We start from the raw sequence: 14,435 nt of genomic DNA, 5'->3' as shown, positions 1-14,435 counted from the left end.
TTCTTTAAATACGTCAAGTATTTATATACAGGATTGATAAGATTCCATTGACCGTTTTCTTCTTGAGGCTAAACAGATCCAGCTCACTCAGCCTCACCTCCTATGACAGATGCTTCAGTCCTTTAATCATCTTAATTGCTCTTTGCTGAGCTTCCTTCTATGTCTCTGTCTCTCTTACTGGTGAGCCCAGAAACAGTGCTTCGGATGTGGCCTCACGTTGTGGTTTAGCCTGGCAGGCAGCTAAACGCCACAGAGCTGTTTGCTCACCCCTCCACCCTCACCCAGTGTGAATGGGGGAGAGAATTGAAACGTGCAAGAACTTATGGGTTGACATAAGGACAGTTTATTAAGAAAAAGAACAAAAAAGGAGAGAAAGAAAAGGTGGGAAAGGAAAAGCAATAACAATAAAAAGAAGAAACAAATGCACAACGTAGTTGCTTGCCACTGGCTGACCAATGTCCTAGCTAGTCACCAAGCAAAGGCAGATCCTTGGGCCAAATCCCCCCACTTGTTCAGCATGACACCACATGGTGTGGGACATCCCTTTGCCCATTCTGGGCCAGCTGTCCTGGCTGTGTCCCCTCCCAGCTCCTGGTGCACCCCCAGCCTCCTTGCAGGCCAGCACCAGGAGCTGAGCAGTCTTTGGCTTTGTGTAAGCACTGCTCTGCAATAACTAGAACACTGCTGTTATCAAAGTAATTTTCATCCTAAATCCCAAACAGAGCACCATACCAACTAGTAGGGAGAAAATTAATTCTATCCCAGCTGAAACCAAGATGTCTCACCAGAGCTGACTAGCACTTCCCTTAACCTGCTGGCAGTGCTCCTCCTACTGCTGCTTAGGATGCCATTTGGTCTTTTTTGCCACAAGTGCACACTGCTGTTATGTGTTCAGGTCGGTTTCTTCCAAGCTCCCTTTCTGCAAAGCTGTTTTCCATCCAGTTGGCCTCCAGCAAATACTAGTGCATGGGGTTGGTTGTTCCTCCCCACGTGCAGGACTTCACGTTCAGTTTTGTTGAACTGCATAGGTTCCTGTCTGCCCATTTCTCCAGTTTGTCAAGTTCCCTCTGAACAGCAGCACAACTCCCCAGGTCTGTCAAATGCTCCTTCCAGTCTTGTGTTATCTGAAAACTTGCACGCTGTTCTGTCATCTAGGTCACTATTAAAGAAGTTAAACAGGGCTGACCCTTGGGTGTGCTGCTAGTGGACTGGCCTCCATCAGGGGTTCATGCTCATTCGAGGCTGGCAGTTCAGCCACTTTTCAGCCCACCTTATTTCCCACTTACCCATCCCATGCTTCATTAGCTTGTCTATGATCTAAGTATCCTGATCAGGTGGCCTGTAACAAGCATGTATAGCAACATCACCTGTGGTGGTCTGCCTGGTCATGTTAACCCATAACCTTTCAGCTGGCTCATCGTCCATCCCAAAGCAGAGCACATGCATTCCTGCTGCTCTGTCGCATTAAAGGCATCTCCCCCTCATTGCCTTCCAAACCTGTTCTTCCTAAAGAGCCTGAATCTATCCATGGCAGCAGTCTGGTCGTGTGAGCTATCCTACTGTGTCCCCATGATGCCAATGAGACTGTGGCCTTATAATTTTCCTGTTTCTTCCTATTTGTTTTCAGTGCTGCATGTATTAGGCACTTCACATTGACATGCAGTCATGCTGATTCCCAAGAACGAGTTTGAGAGCTTTCACTGTAATTATTTTCTGTAGACACTTTATTATTCATGTGATTGGAGTGACCCCACCTCAGCCCTGTTTTGTTGACCACGAGGTCTCTCCTGTTCATGTTGCCCTGCAGCCTTTGCTTGCCACCAGATGTTCGATCATCCTTTACCTCCTACATTGTTTCTTGTTTAAAACTGTTACCAGTTGCTAGCCCATCAGCAAAGATGCTTCTTCCCAGCACAGACAGGTGGATCCCATCTCTTCCAAGCAGTTCTTGATCCCTCAGAGAGGGTTCCATGGTCACAGAAACCAAAACCCTGCTGCCAACACCAGTTACACAACTGGTTGTAGGCCTGCAGAATCTGTCGACTTCTGAAGCCCTTCCCTTTAACTGGCATGACAGAGAGAAAGAACACTGCTTGGGTCTTGACCATTGCTTCCAGAGCCGTGTAGTCATGCTTGGTATGCTCCAGGTCTTCCTCGCTGTAGAGTTGGTGCCCAGGTGGAAGAGTAGAAGGAGTAACAGTCTGAGGGCAGGATGAGAATGGGCAGTTTTTTATGCCCTGGATTCAGGCCCACAGCAAGCAGCGCAACCTTCATTAGATGACAGGTCAGTCAGGAGATGGGGAGGGCCTCTATCTATTGCAGCAGGGGATTGCACCTGCTAATTAATGCTTATCACATCCCTCTGCTGCTGCTTTGTGGGCCATGTGTACTGGACACTCTCAAGTAGTTAATTGTCAAAAGACAAATTTACTGCCTAGACTGGAGAGACAAAATTTCTTAAACTATGTTATCCTTATTCCATTGGGAAGAGTAAACTCGTGTTTCTGTGCAGCATGATCCTTGAAATTCAGGTGTTTTTCAGCATAGCTGCTCCCCACCTTCCCCCACCTTTAGGGTTCTCCTGTAATGTGTGTACATAAAGGGGAGAGGAGAGAATTTTGGCAAGTTTTATAGGAAATGTCCTGATGCACCCAAAAATCAGTGTGTGAAAAGTGACTGAAATACTGGATTAATGCACCCGTTGAGAATTCCTCCCTAAAGTTCTCAGGGAATGAAGAAGATGCAATTGGTGAAAAACACAAACTGAATGAGGCAGAGCATTGACAAAAACTGAGGGATGTTGTTCTTGTCCAGTCATATGGATATACTTCCATCGGAGAGTAAGGATAGCTTTTCATCTAAAAAATCTAAAAAAAAATTCTAAAGTTTGAGGGTCTAAACTCACTGTTCTATTTTTCAACCTCTACCTTCACGGAAAGTTTCCATTGGTACTTGTGAGGGCAGGCAGTAGTGGAAACATGACAAAGTCACTAGTTTATGATGAGGAAGAGTTTCAGGGAATAATAATAAAAAAACTACCCATACCTTGTGTCATCTGTTCAGAAGAAGCCAGCAGTTCCTTCCATTTTGAAGTATGTTTTTCTTAATGTTTTTATGCTAAAGGTAGTGTCCCATGTTTGTAAGTAGGGACCATTGAGCAGAAATGCCAACTTACATGGCAGATTTTTTTTTGTAATAAAACTTCTGGAAGACACTGTGAGAAGAAAAGGATACAGAAAGACAATTACACCTTCAAAAGCTTTTCAGGAATGTAGTGTGTGATAACATATGGCAGACATTTGAATTATGTAAGCAAGCACAAGCATTTTACTTACAGATTCAGGTGTTAATAAACAGGTTGTGATTTAAAAAAACACAACAAACACTGGAAGACATCATTCTTTTTATCATAAAGCCCTTATTGTTGAATTTCAGGTTAAAGTGTCATTGAATGGAGTTCTCCAGTGCTAATAATTTTCTTCTAAGAAATACATTCAGCCTATGTTTTAGCCTATATTTATTGTATTATTCCTTAATATTTACTGTTCATTTGAGTTCAGATAGGAAAGTTGCTGTTCCCTCTGATTAAAATTGTACAGTAAGATAAGGTAAGTAAAGATTGGAAGCAGAAGCGGGTGTTCAAGTTGTCTGAGTAGGCTGTCTGGCTAAAATCATGTTGCTTATGCTGTTCCAAGCAGATAGAAGTGCCATAGCTAGCTTCCAGATTGCATCATCTTTTTCTGTGTGGATTTTTGCATTTACCACTAATATTGTTCATCTGTTTCTTACTGTCCACTGGTATCCCCATAAAAGCATATTACTCTGTTTTATACTATAGTTTTAAATTTTTCTTTCATCTCTCTCTGGAGACTGTTTAGTACCCGGTGTTCCTCTTCTTTTAGTTCTTTCTTTTTTCAGTCATTTGGGCCTTGGTAGATATGGAAGATGGTATTTGTTTTCATTTGTCATCTGAGCATTTTGCCCCCCTTAATGAATTATTCATTTATAATATTATACATTGCAGCATGCTGTGTATGTTTTGACACATGCAGAAAGCAAAAGCCATGCTTTTATGTGTCCCTAGTGGAGAGATCTCTTTGTAAACAGACATCTCTTAAAGCAGCTTACTGTACCACTGTTAAAATGAGTAATAATCATGTGTTATACTCCATGTTCAGTGGGTTGGTTTTCTTTTCTTCAGAAGAATATTTCTGTCTCTTGGCATCTATGATTTGGAGAGATGATTGCTTAAATAAAGGAAAATTTGCATACAAAATAAGATGGATGTGGTATAAATGAGAACTGCTGAAAGCAACATCACATGAAGTGATACACCATTGACAACAGGATAAGTGTCTTGTGCTCTGAAGAAAAGTTCCAATTACCTGCAGTGCTATTCAGAGACTAGGCAGCAATCAACTGATATACAGATGCTTTTATAACCTTGAAAGTTACCAAGTGCAAGAGATTCCCCAACTTTGAATATAGGCTGAGGAACTTCATCACTTCAGAATGCTGAGTTCAAGCAAGCCATCTCAATGTATTGATTATGCTCCAGTCAGTTTTCTGCTGACCTTGTTTCGTGCAGTACTTCTTCAAAATGAAGTGGAAGGTTCTGTAACCACAGCTGTTCAGTTCTCAACCACACATTTTCATATTTGCTTGGGTGATGCTTTTTCAAGCATTACTCCAAGAGATGACAGCATCTTTCCTAGTGACGTGGACAAAGGGAGTTCAAGAGCTCTGAGAATGTGGTTGAGTCATGATTCCCAAAGGTTTAGTAGAGGGAAACTTGTTTGCAGCAAGGGCTGTGAATGAACTAGTGCAGCTTTTGGAGGAGGGTCTGGAAGCTCTTTTAAAATGTATTTCTAGAAATTCTGGTGGAAAGCTTCTGGTTTGAGATGATTCATTCCATTGGTTCAATACGGAGAGAAACTGTTGCAGTTAATATAAATTCTGAACCTTAATAGGGCTTTTGAGAACAGGAATTAAATTAATCCAGTGCTCTAGGAATGATTCTGAGGTGACTTTTACATGAGGAAAGGGTGGTCATTCTAGATTTGCTCGGTATTGATGCCCACCTTGTTGCTTTTCTGCTTATATTACTGACAAAATATTCTTTGCAGTATTCTACTAGTTATTGTGTAAACACACTGAGATGCCCTAAAGAGAACTGTTGGTATTATTCTGATCACTGCTGTGTGTTAATGGTGTAGAGTGGCTTGCTTACCGGGTGCTGAACCCTGGATACTTCTGTGAGATTTGTATACTTAAAAAGAAAAAAAACTGTGAAATCTGTGGAAAAAGGCCGCCATACTTAGTTTAGGTTTAATTCTCAGCAGTCTTCTTTGTCTGATGATCTGTATAAAGGTGCAGATAGCCCAGGACTTCTATCAAGAAAGTGAGGGGCATTTTCTTTTCCATGTGTTACAGTAATTGCAGTAGTACCTGAGAAAAGCTTTTTATGTGCTATCAAAGTACAAGCATCCAGAGTGGAATTATTTGGAGCTAAACCTGAAATCTGTTTCTTCTTCAGTTGATGCCCTTATTATTGAAATGGGGTATGCAGCATTAGCCTGCCAGTTGGTCCAGAGTTCTGCCTGTGGACAGTTCCTCATGCTTAGTTATTTACAATCAAAATAGTAAATCGGGAGTTGTTACATTGATGGCACTGCAGCCTTGAAGTAGCTGAAGATGTTCATGACCAACTGCAATCTTTAAAATAAGATATGGTCCTTAAGAAAGTCCCCATGGTCTTTTTTGCTGGGGAGGCACAGATAACTAGTTATACCTGCTTTCTCACTGAGCTGGGTAGACACTTGGTGAGCAAGTCTGTGAGACACCAGCCTTGGTGACGTGAGTCTGTGAGCAAGGCTCGCTTGTGTTTGGCAGAGTGCCCATCCAGAATATACCAGGCTGCTTTGTGAACTCCAGACTTCAAACAGAAGCAGTTCAAGTGGGTCTCCTTGTTTTCAGCTAACAGGTGTTTTTTTTCCACTGTTCTCCGGATGATTTTGTTCAGATTGGTTGGAAGTTAGGCATAAGTAAGACCTTTTGCAAGGAGAGACTATTTAATGTAAAAACTGAATGCGAACTTTTTTTTCATCTGTAGTTGATCTTGTATGTACTGGAATCAATTTCTTGCTCAGATTTACCTGCCTCTGAGAGCAGAAGCTATTTGACAGCTATTTAAAAAAAAGTCCATTTCAAAACCAGTTAAAACTGTGGATAATATGTTGCTTTTTCTGTTTCATGCTTCAAGATTTTGTCATCTGTGCTAGAACTGCACTGTTTTTGAATGGGAGCAATTTGGAGTCATCAGCTTAACTAGTAATTAAAGCTGTTCTTCCAGCTATATGTTTGCGGATGCCATGTCAGAGGAAAAGAAATATGCCATAATCTTCACCAGTGTCTGTAACAGAATGTGTAAAAATAACAGTTAAAATGTTTCAGTAGAGAAATGTTGGTGTTTATGATCCTTCTCCCCTCCTGTGTATTGTATCATGGGCTGCTTGCAGGCATTGGAACATTGTGGAGAAGATATTGTGGGGAAAATGGAATACAGGAGGGATAATGCATCAGGAAAAAATGTGGGTACAAAGAATATGCCCTACTATAATTGCTGATACAGTTGCTGGCTTGCAACATATATGACTGCAGAGATGTCACTTTAATCTCCAGACATATTCATAATTTTTTTGAGCTTTTCCCATAAGATTTCATACAATCTTACCTTTTTTTTATTATATTTCAAAAAGGAAGGGTTCAGTTCACAACTCTATCTTCAAAGGATACAGCAGTAAATCTAATAGTACTTGGCAGTGAATGCAGCAGTATACTTCTAGAAATTAGAGTACTTCCTGTGAAACTCTAACCGGGCCTACCATGTTGACTCAAAAGCCTTATGTTTATAAAAAGTTTTTCTTCCCTGACAGTATGGGCCTTTCCTTATATTGTGTTGTCATTCTCCTTAAAACCAACTAGTTATAGTGCATTCTCTCTCTAGTTCTGAGAATAACGTTGTTGAAATTCTGTATGGTAGAGGAGAGATTTTACCTGAGTGTACAGTAGAAAATGTTAGTCTTTAGGTGATAAAGGAACTGAGGGCAAGAGAGTCTTAGGAGTTGTGTTTAACCAACAACCAAAGGAAGGTGCTTGTGAGAAAAAGGAAGAGAGGGAAGAAGTTTAGAGAAATAAAGGTATACTCTACAAAAAGTTGGTGTTTTTATTCTGTCGTTATCTTGATTGCCTTGTCAATAGTGCAGAAGATACAAAAAAATGTTAAGGAAGGGTGTTCGCAAAAAGATTTGTCAAAGATTACTGTGAAAAAATATTTGCAAAACCTGATAGTGTTTGGTAGATTGTTTTCTCAGTAGAAAACACTTAGCTGCACTTACGCTTTTTGATCATTCTCATTATATAGAGAGAATATATATTTTTTCAGTCTCAAGCTTCTCATTTAGCAGGGGAATGTTTGTAATCAGTGTATAGCAGTATGATTCCATAACATGTGAAAAAGTAATAAATTTTTGTAACACTTTCAAGTTATGCAAACATACTGCTCCAGCAACAGCTGATAAATTACAGGAAGAATTTATAGAGAGGGGAAAACTGACAAAATCCATTCCAGCAGCTTCTTCATAATTATTAGCTACTCATGGCACACAAATGAAGCTGTGCTGTGAACAGGGTGCAAGGACTTAAAGAAGTGGGTACTAATGGGATTCTGAACTACTGTGTACTGGCCGTATATAGAACAAAGATGTAGTCATTTAAGCAGCCTCAGCTTGAGATAGGGTCTTAATCACACTAAAGTATCTTCTTAGTTTCTGGAATCAGTTTTTAACAAATACTCTTTTTTTTTCTCTTTCAGAGATCCAGCTTACTTTGATGAAAACTGGCTAAACAGGATCAAAACAGAAGTAGGAGATAATTGGAGACTAAAGGTATTTGACTTATCTGCTTCTCTGCAGATCTGTAGTTCTGTCCTTAATACAATATTGTGTTTAAATATTAGCGTATTTCTAGATTAAGACCTTGCTTTATAGTACAGTAAGTTAAATTTAAGACAGTTTTTAATTACACTTGCTTATTTTTTGTTATTATAGTCCTGCATAGTTTAGCGAAGAAAACACATTTTGAGTTTTAAATGGGTTTCAACAATTTAAAAGAAAAATATTAAAATAAACATCATGCTTAAACTACCATCTGAAAAACAAAGAAATGTGAATGAAACATCTTTTGTTTTTAATGCAAAGTGTGAAAGTATGCTTCCATATAGAGGAAAAAAAGCTCCAACAAACAATTGTGTAATAATAGCAGACGAATAGACAATTTATTTAAATAAAAATGGTAAAATGTTATTTCATTTTACTTTGCCAGCTCTGCACAGCTAGTGAGTTTTAGGAGAGGAAGTGATGCTTTTTCTGTGTTGTTTGTACTCAGCATGTTTTTTAACCACAGCGTATTTGCTGGGTCATTTATGTCACTTGGTATTCTAGTACTTTCTCTGCAGATCTTAAAGGCAACAGGATTTACGCTGGTACAGCCATGGAGCATTTTGGTGTATAAAACCTGAAAAACACAATTTCATGTGCAGATACTAGTGTAGTTTCCGACCAGAGAATGATATATGTACCTTTCTGAATTGCTGTTTCCAGCCTGGTTTCTTCCTGATGATTTTCATTAGATAATATTGCATAAACACATTTTGTTCTGGCTCCCAAAAGCTTTTCTAAACATCTGTGAAAGGGCTACAACTGTGGGAAAAACTCAATGTTGCTGACTGGAGCGGGGGGAGATACGGTTAAGTGCTACCTGAGGAAAGGACGGAGGGTGTTGTTGTTGCCTATGTTGTTAGCAGATCTGTCAGCATGTTTTCTGCTGCCTGGCCAGTATGTACGAGTCTGGACTGTCTAGAACAGCTTGTCTAATAGCCTTACCAGCAAAATGTGGGAACATTGTTGAGAATATATTGATAGGCTGGTAAAGAAAAGACATGGCTCCTAAAAATAAAAAATAAAAATCTGCTGGTAGTAGAGCAGTTAATTTAAATTATTTTTTTTCAAAGAAGCTTATGAAATTGCAAATGAACAGCTAGATGCAAGGTTTCATTTTTCCCTAAAATAATACTGTGGCTTTTTTTCCTAAGGAATATTGAAGTCTTGGTTGTTAAACTAGGAGAACAACAGTCTGACAACTGTTTGTTATAATAGTATTTCAATCGATTAAAAATGGAGCAGCAACTTCTGTAAATCTTACAGAGCTTGAGGAAGAATTATTTTTTTCCTTTCTCTCCTGCCAGTGTGGCAAAGTCTAAGGCTTAACAGGTGTGAATAAAACAGAAAGACTGAGCAATCTAGTAACTTCATTATGTGATTGAAGTCTGGAAAAACATCAGCTCAAATTTCAGTTTCTTGCTGATGTCGTTCCTTTTTACTTTTCATGCTTCCGTGTAAATAAGAACTGAAGACTGATATTTTTTTCTTGTTTAAAACAAATGCATGTTACAGCTTTTTGTATATGTTCTTGTATGCCCCTTCCTTTAAAAGTCACAAATGTGGTATTTCTACTCCCATTCTTTAACCGTGAAAGTAATCTTCTACTATGCCAGCCGTTCTTCTTCTTTTTGTGTAAATAAACACCATTACTAGTTTAGTTGTTCAACTGTTCATCCATCAATCAGTTATTCATAGTCTTGCTCATAGGAGCATTTTCAATCCGTGCACTTACGTTGGTTTGTCACTAGATTATAAATGTAGGCAACATAGTCATGTGTGTCTCCTCAATATGATTTCCCTTAATATTTTAAAAACCACCATGAGAAACTATAATTAGGTTAGTTCAGTACTTCACAAGTCATGATAATGAGCTGAAGAACGTTCTTGTTGCTAAACATGGTTGCTCCTTGCCTCCAATATTGTGTGGTATAATAGTCACCACTTGTGCAAGCTCTCAGTATTATGAAGCGCATAAAGGAACAAGTCTAGTAGGGGAAGTAGGTTTAAAACAAAGAAAACATAATGTGCCTGTAATTCTTTGTGAAGCAGTGGTTAGGAGAGCTGTATCAGGCCCTCCTAACCACTGTTGAGAGAGATACTCAGAAAATGATGCACTGCATCATTGGATGCTGTCCTCTGTGGTATATAAACAAGAATATATGGTTGAGCTTTCATTAATTTTCTTGTTTAGCAGTTCATGAAACTTAGTTTACTTTTGATAACTGCAGGAATGCTGTCCTGTTAAAAATATTTTTCCCATTGCTTTACCAGTTCAAAACAAAAGTAAAAATTCACAGGGGGGGTGTTATACTCTTGGTTTTGGGGCAGGTTGTCTGACATTAGAGATTGAGCAATGAACAGGATAGAGAAAAGGAAATGTTAGAGCTCTAGGGACTTGCAGAGTAGGAAGTGGTCAACTAGCATTCTGTTTATTAAAACAGACCAGATCTGTTTGCCTACTGTGTTTAATACAGAAACATTTTGTTACTTATTTGGGGTTAAAATTTCTGGGGCACAGCATATATCAGCATGCTTCACAGTCTATTTTTTCTGTTGTGCAACAAAACCCACTATTTCTCACTCCTGGCCTAACAGCAATTATATGTTGTGGTTTAAGAAAAATACATAAAAGCACAGACTTCTATTTCCTGATATAAAAATGAACACTTTAAAATGGTTGGGGTTTAAACTGTGTACGCACTAGTGCTTCATGCTGAAGAAGATGACATTTTGAAGACAAAACAGCCTTCACTGAAACTGGAAAATGGTGTGGAAAATAAGTTTATAGCCAAAATTTTGCAGGAATGAAATTCCCTAATCAAGAAACAAGAATAGTTCCATATTGAGTAGTCCAGTAATATCAGTACCGAAAGTTTAAGCAGTTAATCACTTGCTACACACATCGTTTATTTTATCCATGTTTGTAGTAGCAAGCTGTGTTTGTTCCATTCCTGAATAGCACATTTAAACAGCATGTGCCACTAGATTTTCTCCAACAAGTACAGTTTGAGTGCTTTCTGTTTGATGGAATATTGCAAAGTGGAATAATCAGTGAAATCAGAGTACAGGCTATTTAGTGTTGTAATCCAAGTGAACAAACCTTCTTTGTGAGGATTAATTTTGACTCTAGCAGTAGTGCAGTTATGCTCACACTGATTTATTCCAGTGCAGGCTGGGTTGACTTGTATAGTAATGGAACCTAGTTTTCTGTGTATGGTATCATCCTTCTGCTACTTTTATATTCTCTGTAGAGAAGGGAACACTTATTCATGAAAAGCCATTTAGAGTTTGAGGGTTTGGTTGTTAATTTTTTTTTTCCTGATAAAGATAGAAGCCTATCTTGTGAATGTTCTTCTACAAGCAAGAAGTGGAGATCAGGCATTCTTAATAGTCAGCATGTATTTCTGTCAAAAAAAGATACTTAGCAGCTGATACATTTAATTCTTTTTTGTATATACTTAGTTCCTAAGTCAGCAATGTCTCTGAATATAAGTTTAATGTGGGAATACTGTTTGTTCACAGCCACCTTTTAATGATTTTTTTTTTCCATTTAAGTCAAGGATGTGTCTCTGTCTGTTTTTCCTGGTATTTGTTTTTGCAGAAGACAAGTTGGAGGGGGATAACTCCAAAGCTAATAGTACAGCCTCTCTCTAGGCCCCATTTATAATAGTGAAGAGACAGAATGCAGTTCAGAGCAGAAACCTAATGTAATGGGAACTACGCATACACACAGTCTCTCTTTTTTTTCCAATTTATGTACTCTTCTTGGCTGCACTTAGTCATATACCTGAAGCTGAATGATTAAGAGTTCTCTCATCACTGCAAGCCTGCCCTAGCAACACTTCCAGAGGTTATAAGGTTGTTAATTATAACCTGTAGGAAGAGAAATAGGTCTATGCATAATTACCCAGGGAAGATACTGTAGAATAACATTTCAACATTGGGGTTCCCATTTAGACACCTGAGTACCTGAAATGTACAAGGATAAATTAATTTACACAGGGTATTCTGTACAAGCAGGATTTCAGTCACGCATGTGATAAAAGGATAAATGGAAGAATGAGAACTGTCTGTTTGACAGCCATTTGACTGGTTGTCAAAATGTTAAATGAACAAGTGGTTATATAACCCTTGGTCCCTTTTTGTCAATCATCACAAGCTGAAGAGCATTTCTGCTGTCCATTACATTAGGCTTTCCTTTTGTTGCTCAGGTATATTCCTAAAGAGAGAAATGTAGACAAACTGTTCTTACAGACCCTCAATATAGAATTGGTGTTTGAGCTGCAATTAAATAAAAATAGAGATTTCATATGACGGGTGAGGAAAAAAATTTAGAGCAGCCCCAGCCCCCCCAGCATTAAGGTTTACTGTGCCAGATCGTGTGTTGTCTTCAATAAATCGTATCTCCTTTCATTCTAGTCCGTTTATCAGGTTAATGCTGTAGAGTACGGGTCAGTCTAATCAAATAGCAAGTGCTAAATATGTAGAATCTTAGAATCATTATAGAAATATAGAGTCATTATATCAATATAGAAAAGACTTCTGGTAATATCAATATAGAAAAGACTTTTAATATCATCTAGGCGAACATTTAACCTTGTACTGTCAAGTCCACCACAAAACCATGCTGCGAAGTTCTACATCTATATGTTTCCTGAAGACCTCCAGGGATGGTCACTCAACCACACCCTGGGCAGCCCATTCCAATGCCACACAGCCCTTTCAGTGAAGAAATTTCTCCTAATATCCAACCTCAACCTCCCCTGGTGCAACTTGAGGCCGTTTCTCCCCATCTTATCACTTGGTGCGTGGGAGAGGAGCCTGATCCCAACCTCGCTACAACCTCCTTTAAGGTAATTGTAGAGAGCAATAAGGTCTCCCCAAGCCTTCTTTTCTCCAAGTGAAACAACCCCAGCTCCCTCAGCCACTCCTCGTAAGACTTGTTCTCTGGACCCTTCACCAGCTTTGTAGCCCTTCTCTGGAGACACTCCAGGGCCTCGATGTCCTTCTTGTGGTGAGGGGCCCGAAACTGAACACAGTACTCGAGGTGCGGCCTCACCAGAGCTGAGTACAGGGGGACAATCACCTCCCTGGTCCTGCTGACCACACTTTTCCTGATACAAGCAAGAATGCACTTGGCCTTGGCCACCTGAGTACACTGCTGGCTCATGTTCAGCCATCTATTGACCAATAACCCCAGGTCCCTGTCTGCCAGGCAGCTTTCCAGCCACTCTTCCCCCAGCCTGTAGCACTGCTTGGGGTTGTTGTGCCCCAGGTGCAGAACCCAGCACTTGGCCTTATTGGACCTCATGCAATTGGCCTCAGCCCATCAGTCCAGCCTATCCAGATCCCTCTGCAGAGCCTTCCTATCCTAGAGCATATCAACACTCATGTCTAACTTGGTGCAAACTTACCGAGGGTGCACTCAATCCCCTCATCCAGATCATTGATAAAGATATTAAAGAGAACTGGCCCTAATAGTGAGCCCTGGGGGACTCCACTAGTGACTGGCCTCCAACTGGATTTAACTCCATTCACCATGACTCTGAAGGGGAATGATGGATGGAAAAGGTACTGAAAATGAATTGAGATGATGTTGAAAATTAATAGAGATTCATCTAGAAACAATCAATTGTGAGTTGTAAGTGCTTTAGCAGTGCAATAGAGTATAGTTGTTACTATTTTTTCAGTAGGTTTCATGTCTTTTCCAAGTGGGTATGGATGTGCAGAACGGATTATGAAAGGGGTTGGGAGGGTAGTATATGTGCTATGTATAGAAAAGGAAGAGGTCAAGTTGCTGATGCAACCAAATAGGGATCCCATGTGCTGATCTCCAAAGGATTATGGAGCACTCTATAGTCATGATCCATATTGGAAATTATATCTGTTGTGTTCTGCCATTGCACGACTTAATGGTCTTTGTTAACTGGTTGTAGTTATTTTTTTCCATGTGCTTAAGAAAAAGACAAAAACATCCGATAAACCATCACCTGCTGTGTTTTAGAATTCTATATGTAATCAGTTGTCTTTAACAATTTCCTGTGCTTTTCTCTGTTACATCTGTTGTTCGTTTTCATTCATCTCTGTTTGAAGTCTTCCTTATAAGAATTTATGCTATGACCTGGGAAATGCTAATGGATCCTCTGAGCTGAATCTGAAAACAGACAACGTTTGTGGTAGTTTCCCAGGATGATTCTCTGCCACTGGCAGTAGAACCATCTAAGTGTATTCACTGCACACTAGTGAAAGAGAACTCCCCTAGTAATACTGAAGGTTGTTGTTAAGTTTAAGCCAGTCTATAAAGATGCTGCTTTGGCTTTATAATTGTCTGATTGTGCTCTCAGTACAAAGATGGTGCAGTTAATTCCTGAAGGCAAGTTATCCCAACACTGCTGATTGGCAGTGGTTGACAAAAAAAAAAAATTGGACCTCAAA

General features: G+C 39.5%; 1 protein-coding gene across 2 annotated transcripts in view; it reads left to right on the top strand.

The window, feature by feature from the left end:
* HOOK3 (hook microtubule tethering protein 3) overlaps nucleotides 1-14,435 on the top strand; it is an 87,217-nt gene that overhangs the window by 16,272 nt on the left and 56,510 nt on the right. For both annotated transcript variants that reach the window (XM_080574151.1, XM_080574152.1), the window contains exon 3: nucleotides 7,874-7,946. In XM_080574151.1, the coding sequence (XP_080430277.1) occupies nucleotides 7,874-7,946 (73 nt within the window). The remainder of the gene's footprint in view (nucleotides 1-7,873; nucleotides 7,947-14,435) is intronic.

Source organism: Anser brachyrhynchus, assembly GCF_964034855.1.
Source record: "Anser brachyrhynchus genome assembly, chromosome: Z".
NCBI classification, from domain to species: domain Eukaryota; kingdom Metazoa; phylum Chordata; class Aves; order Anseriformes; family Anatidae; genus Anser; species Anser brachyrhynchus.
The sequence above is the reverse complement of the archived record's forward strand: the minus strand, read 5'-3'. Positions and strand labels throughout refer to the sequence as shown.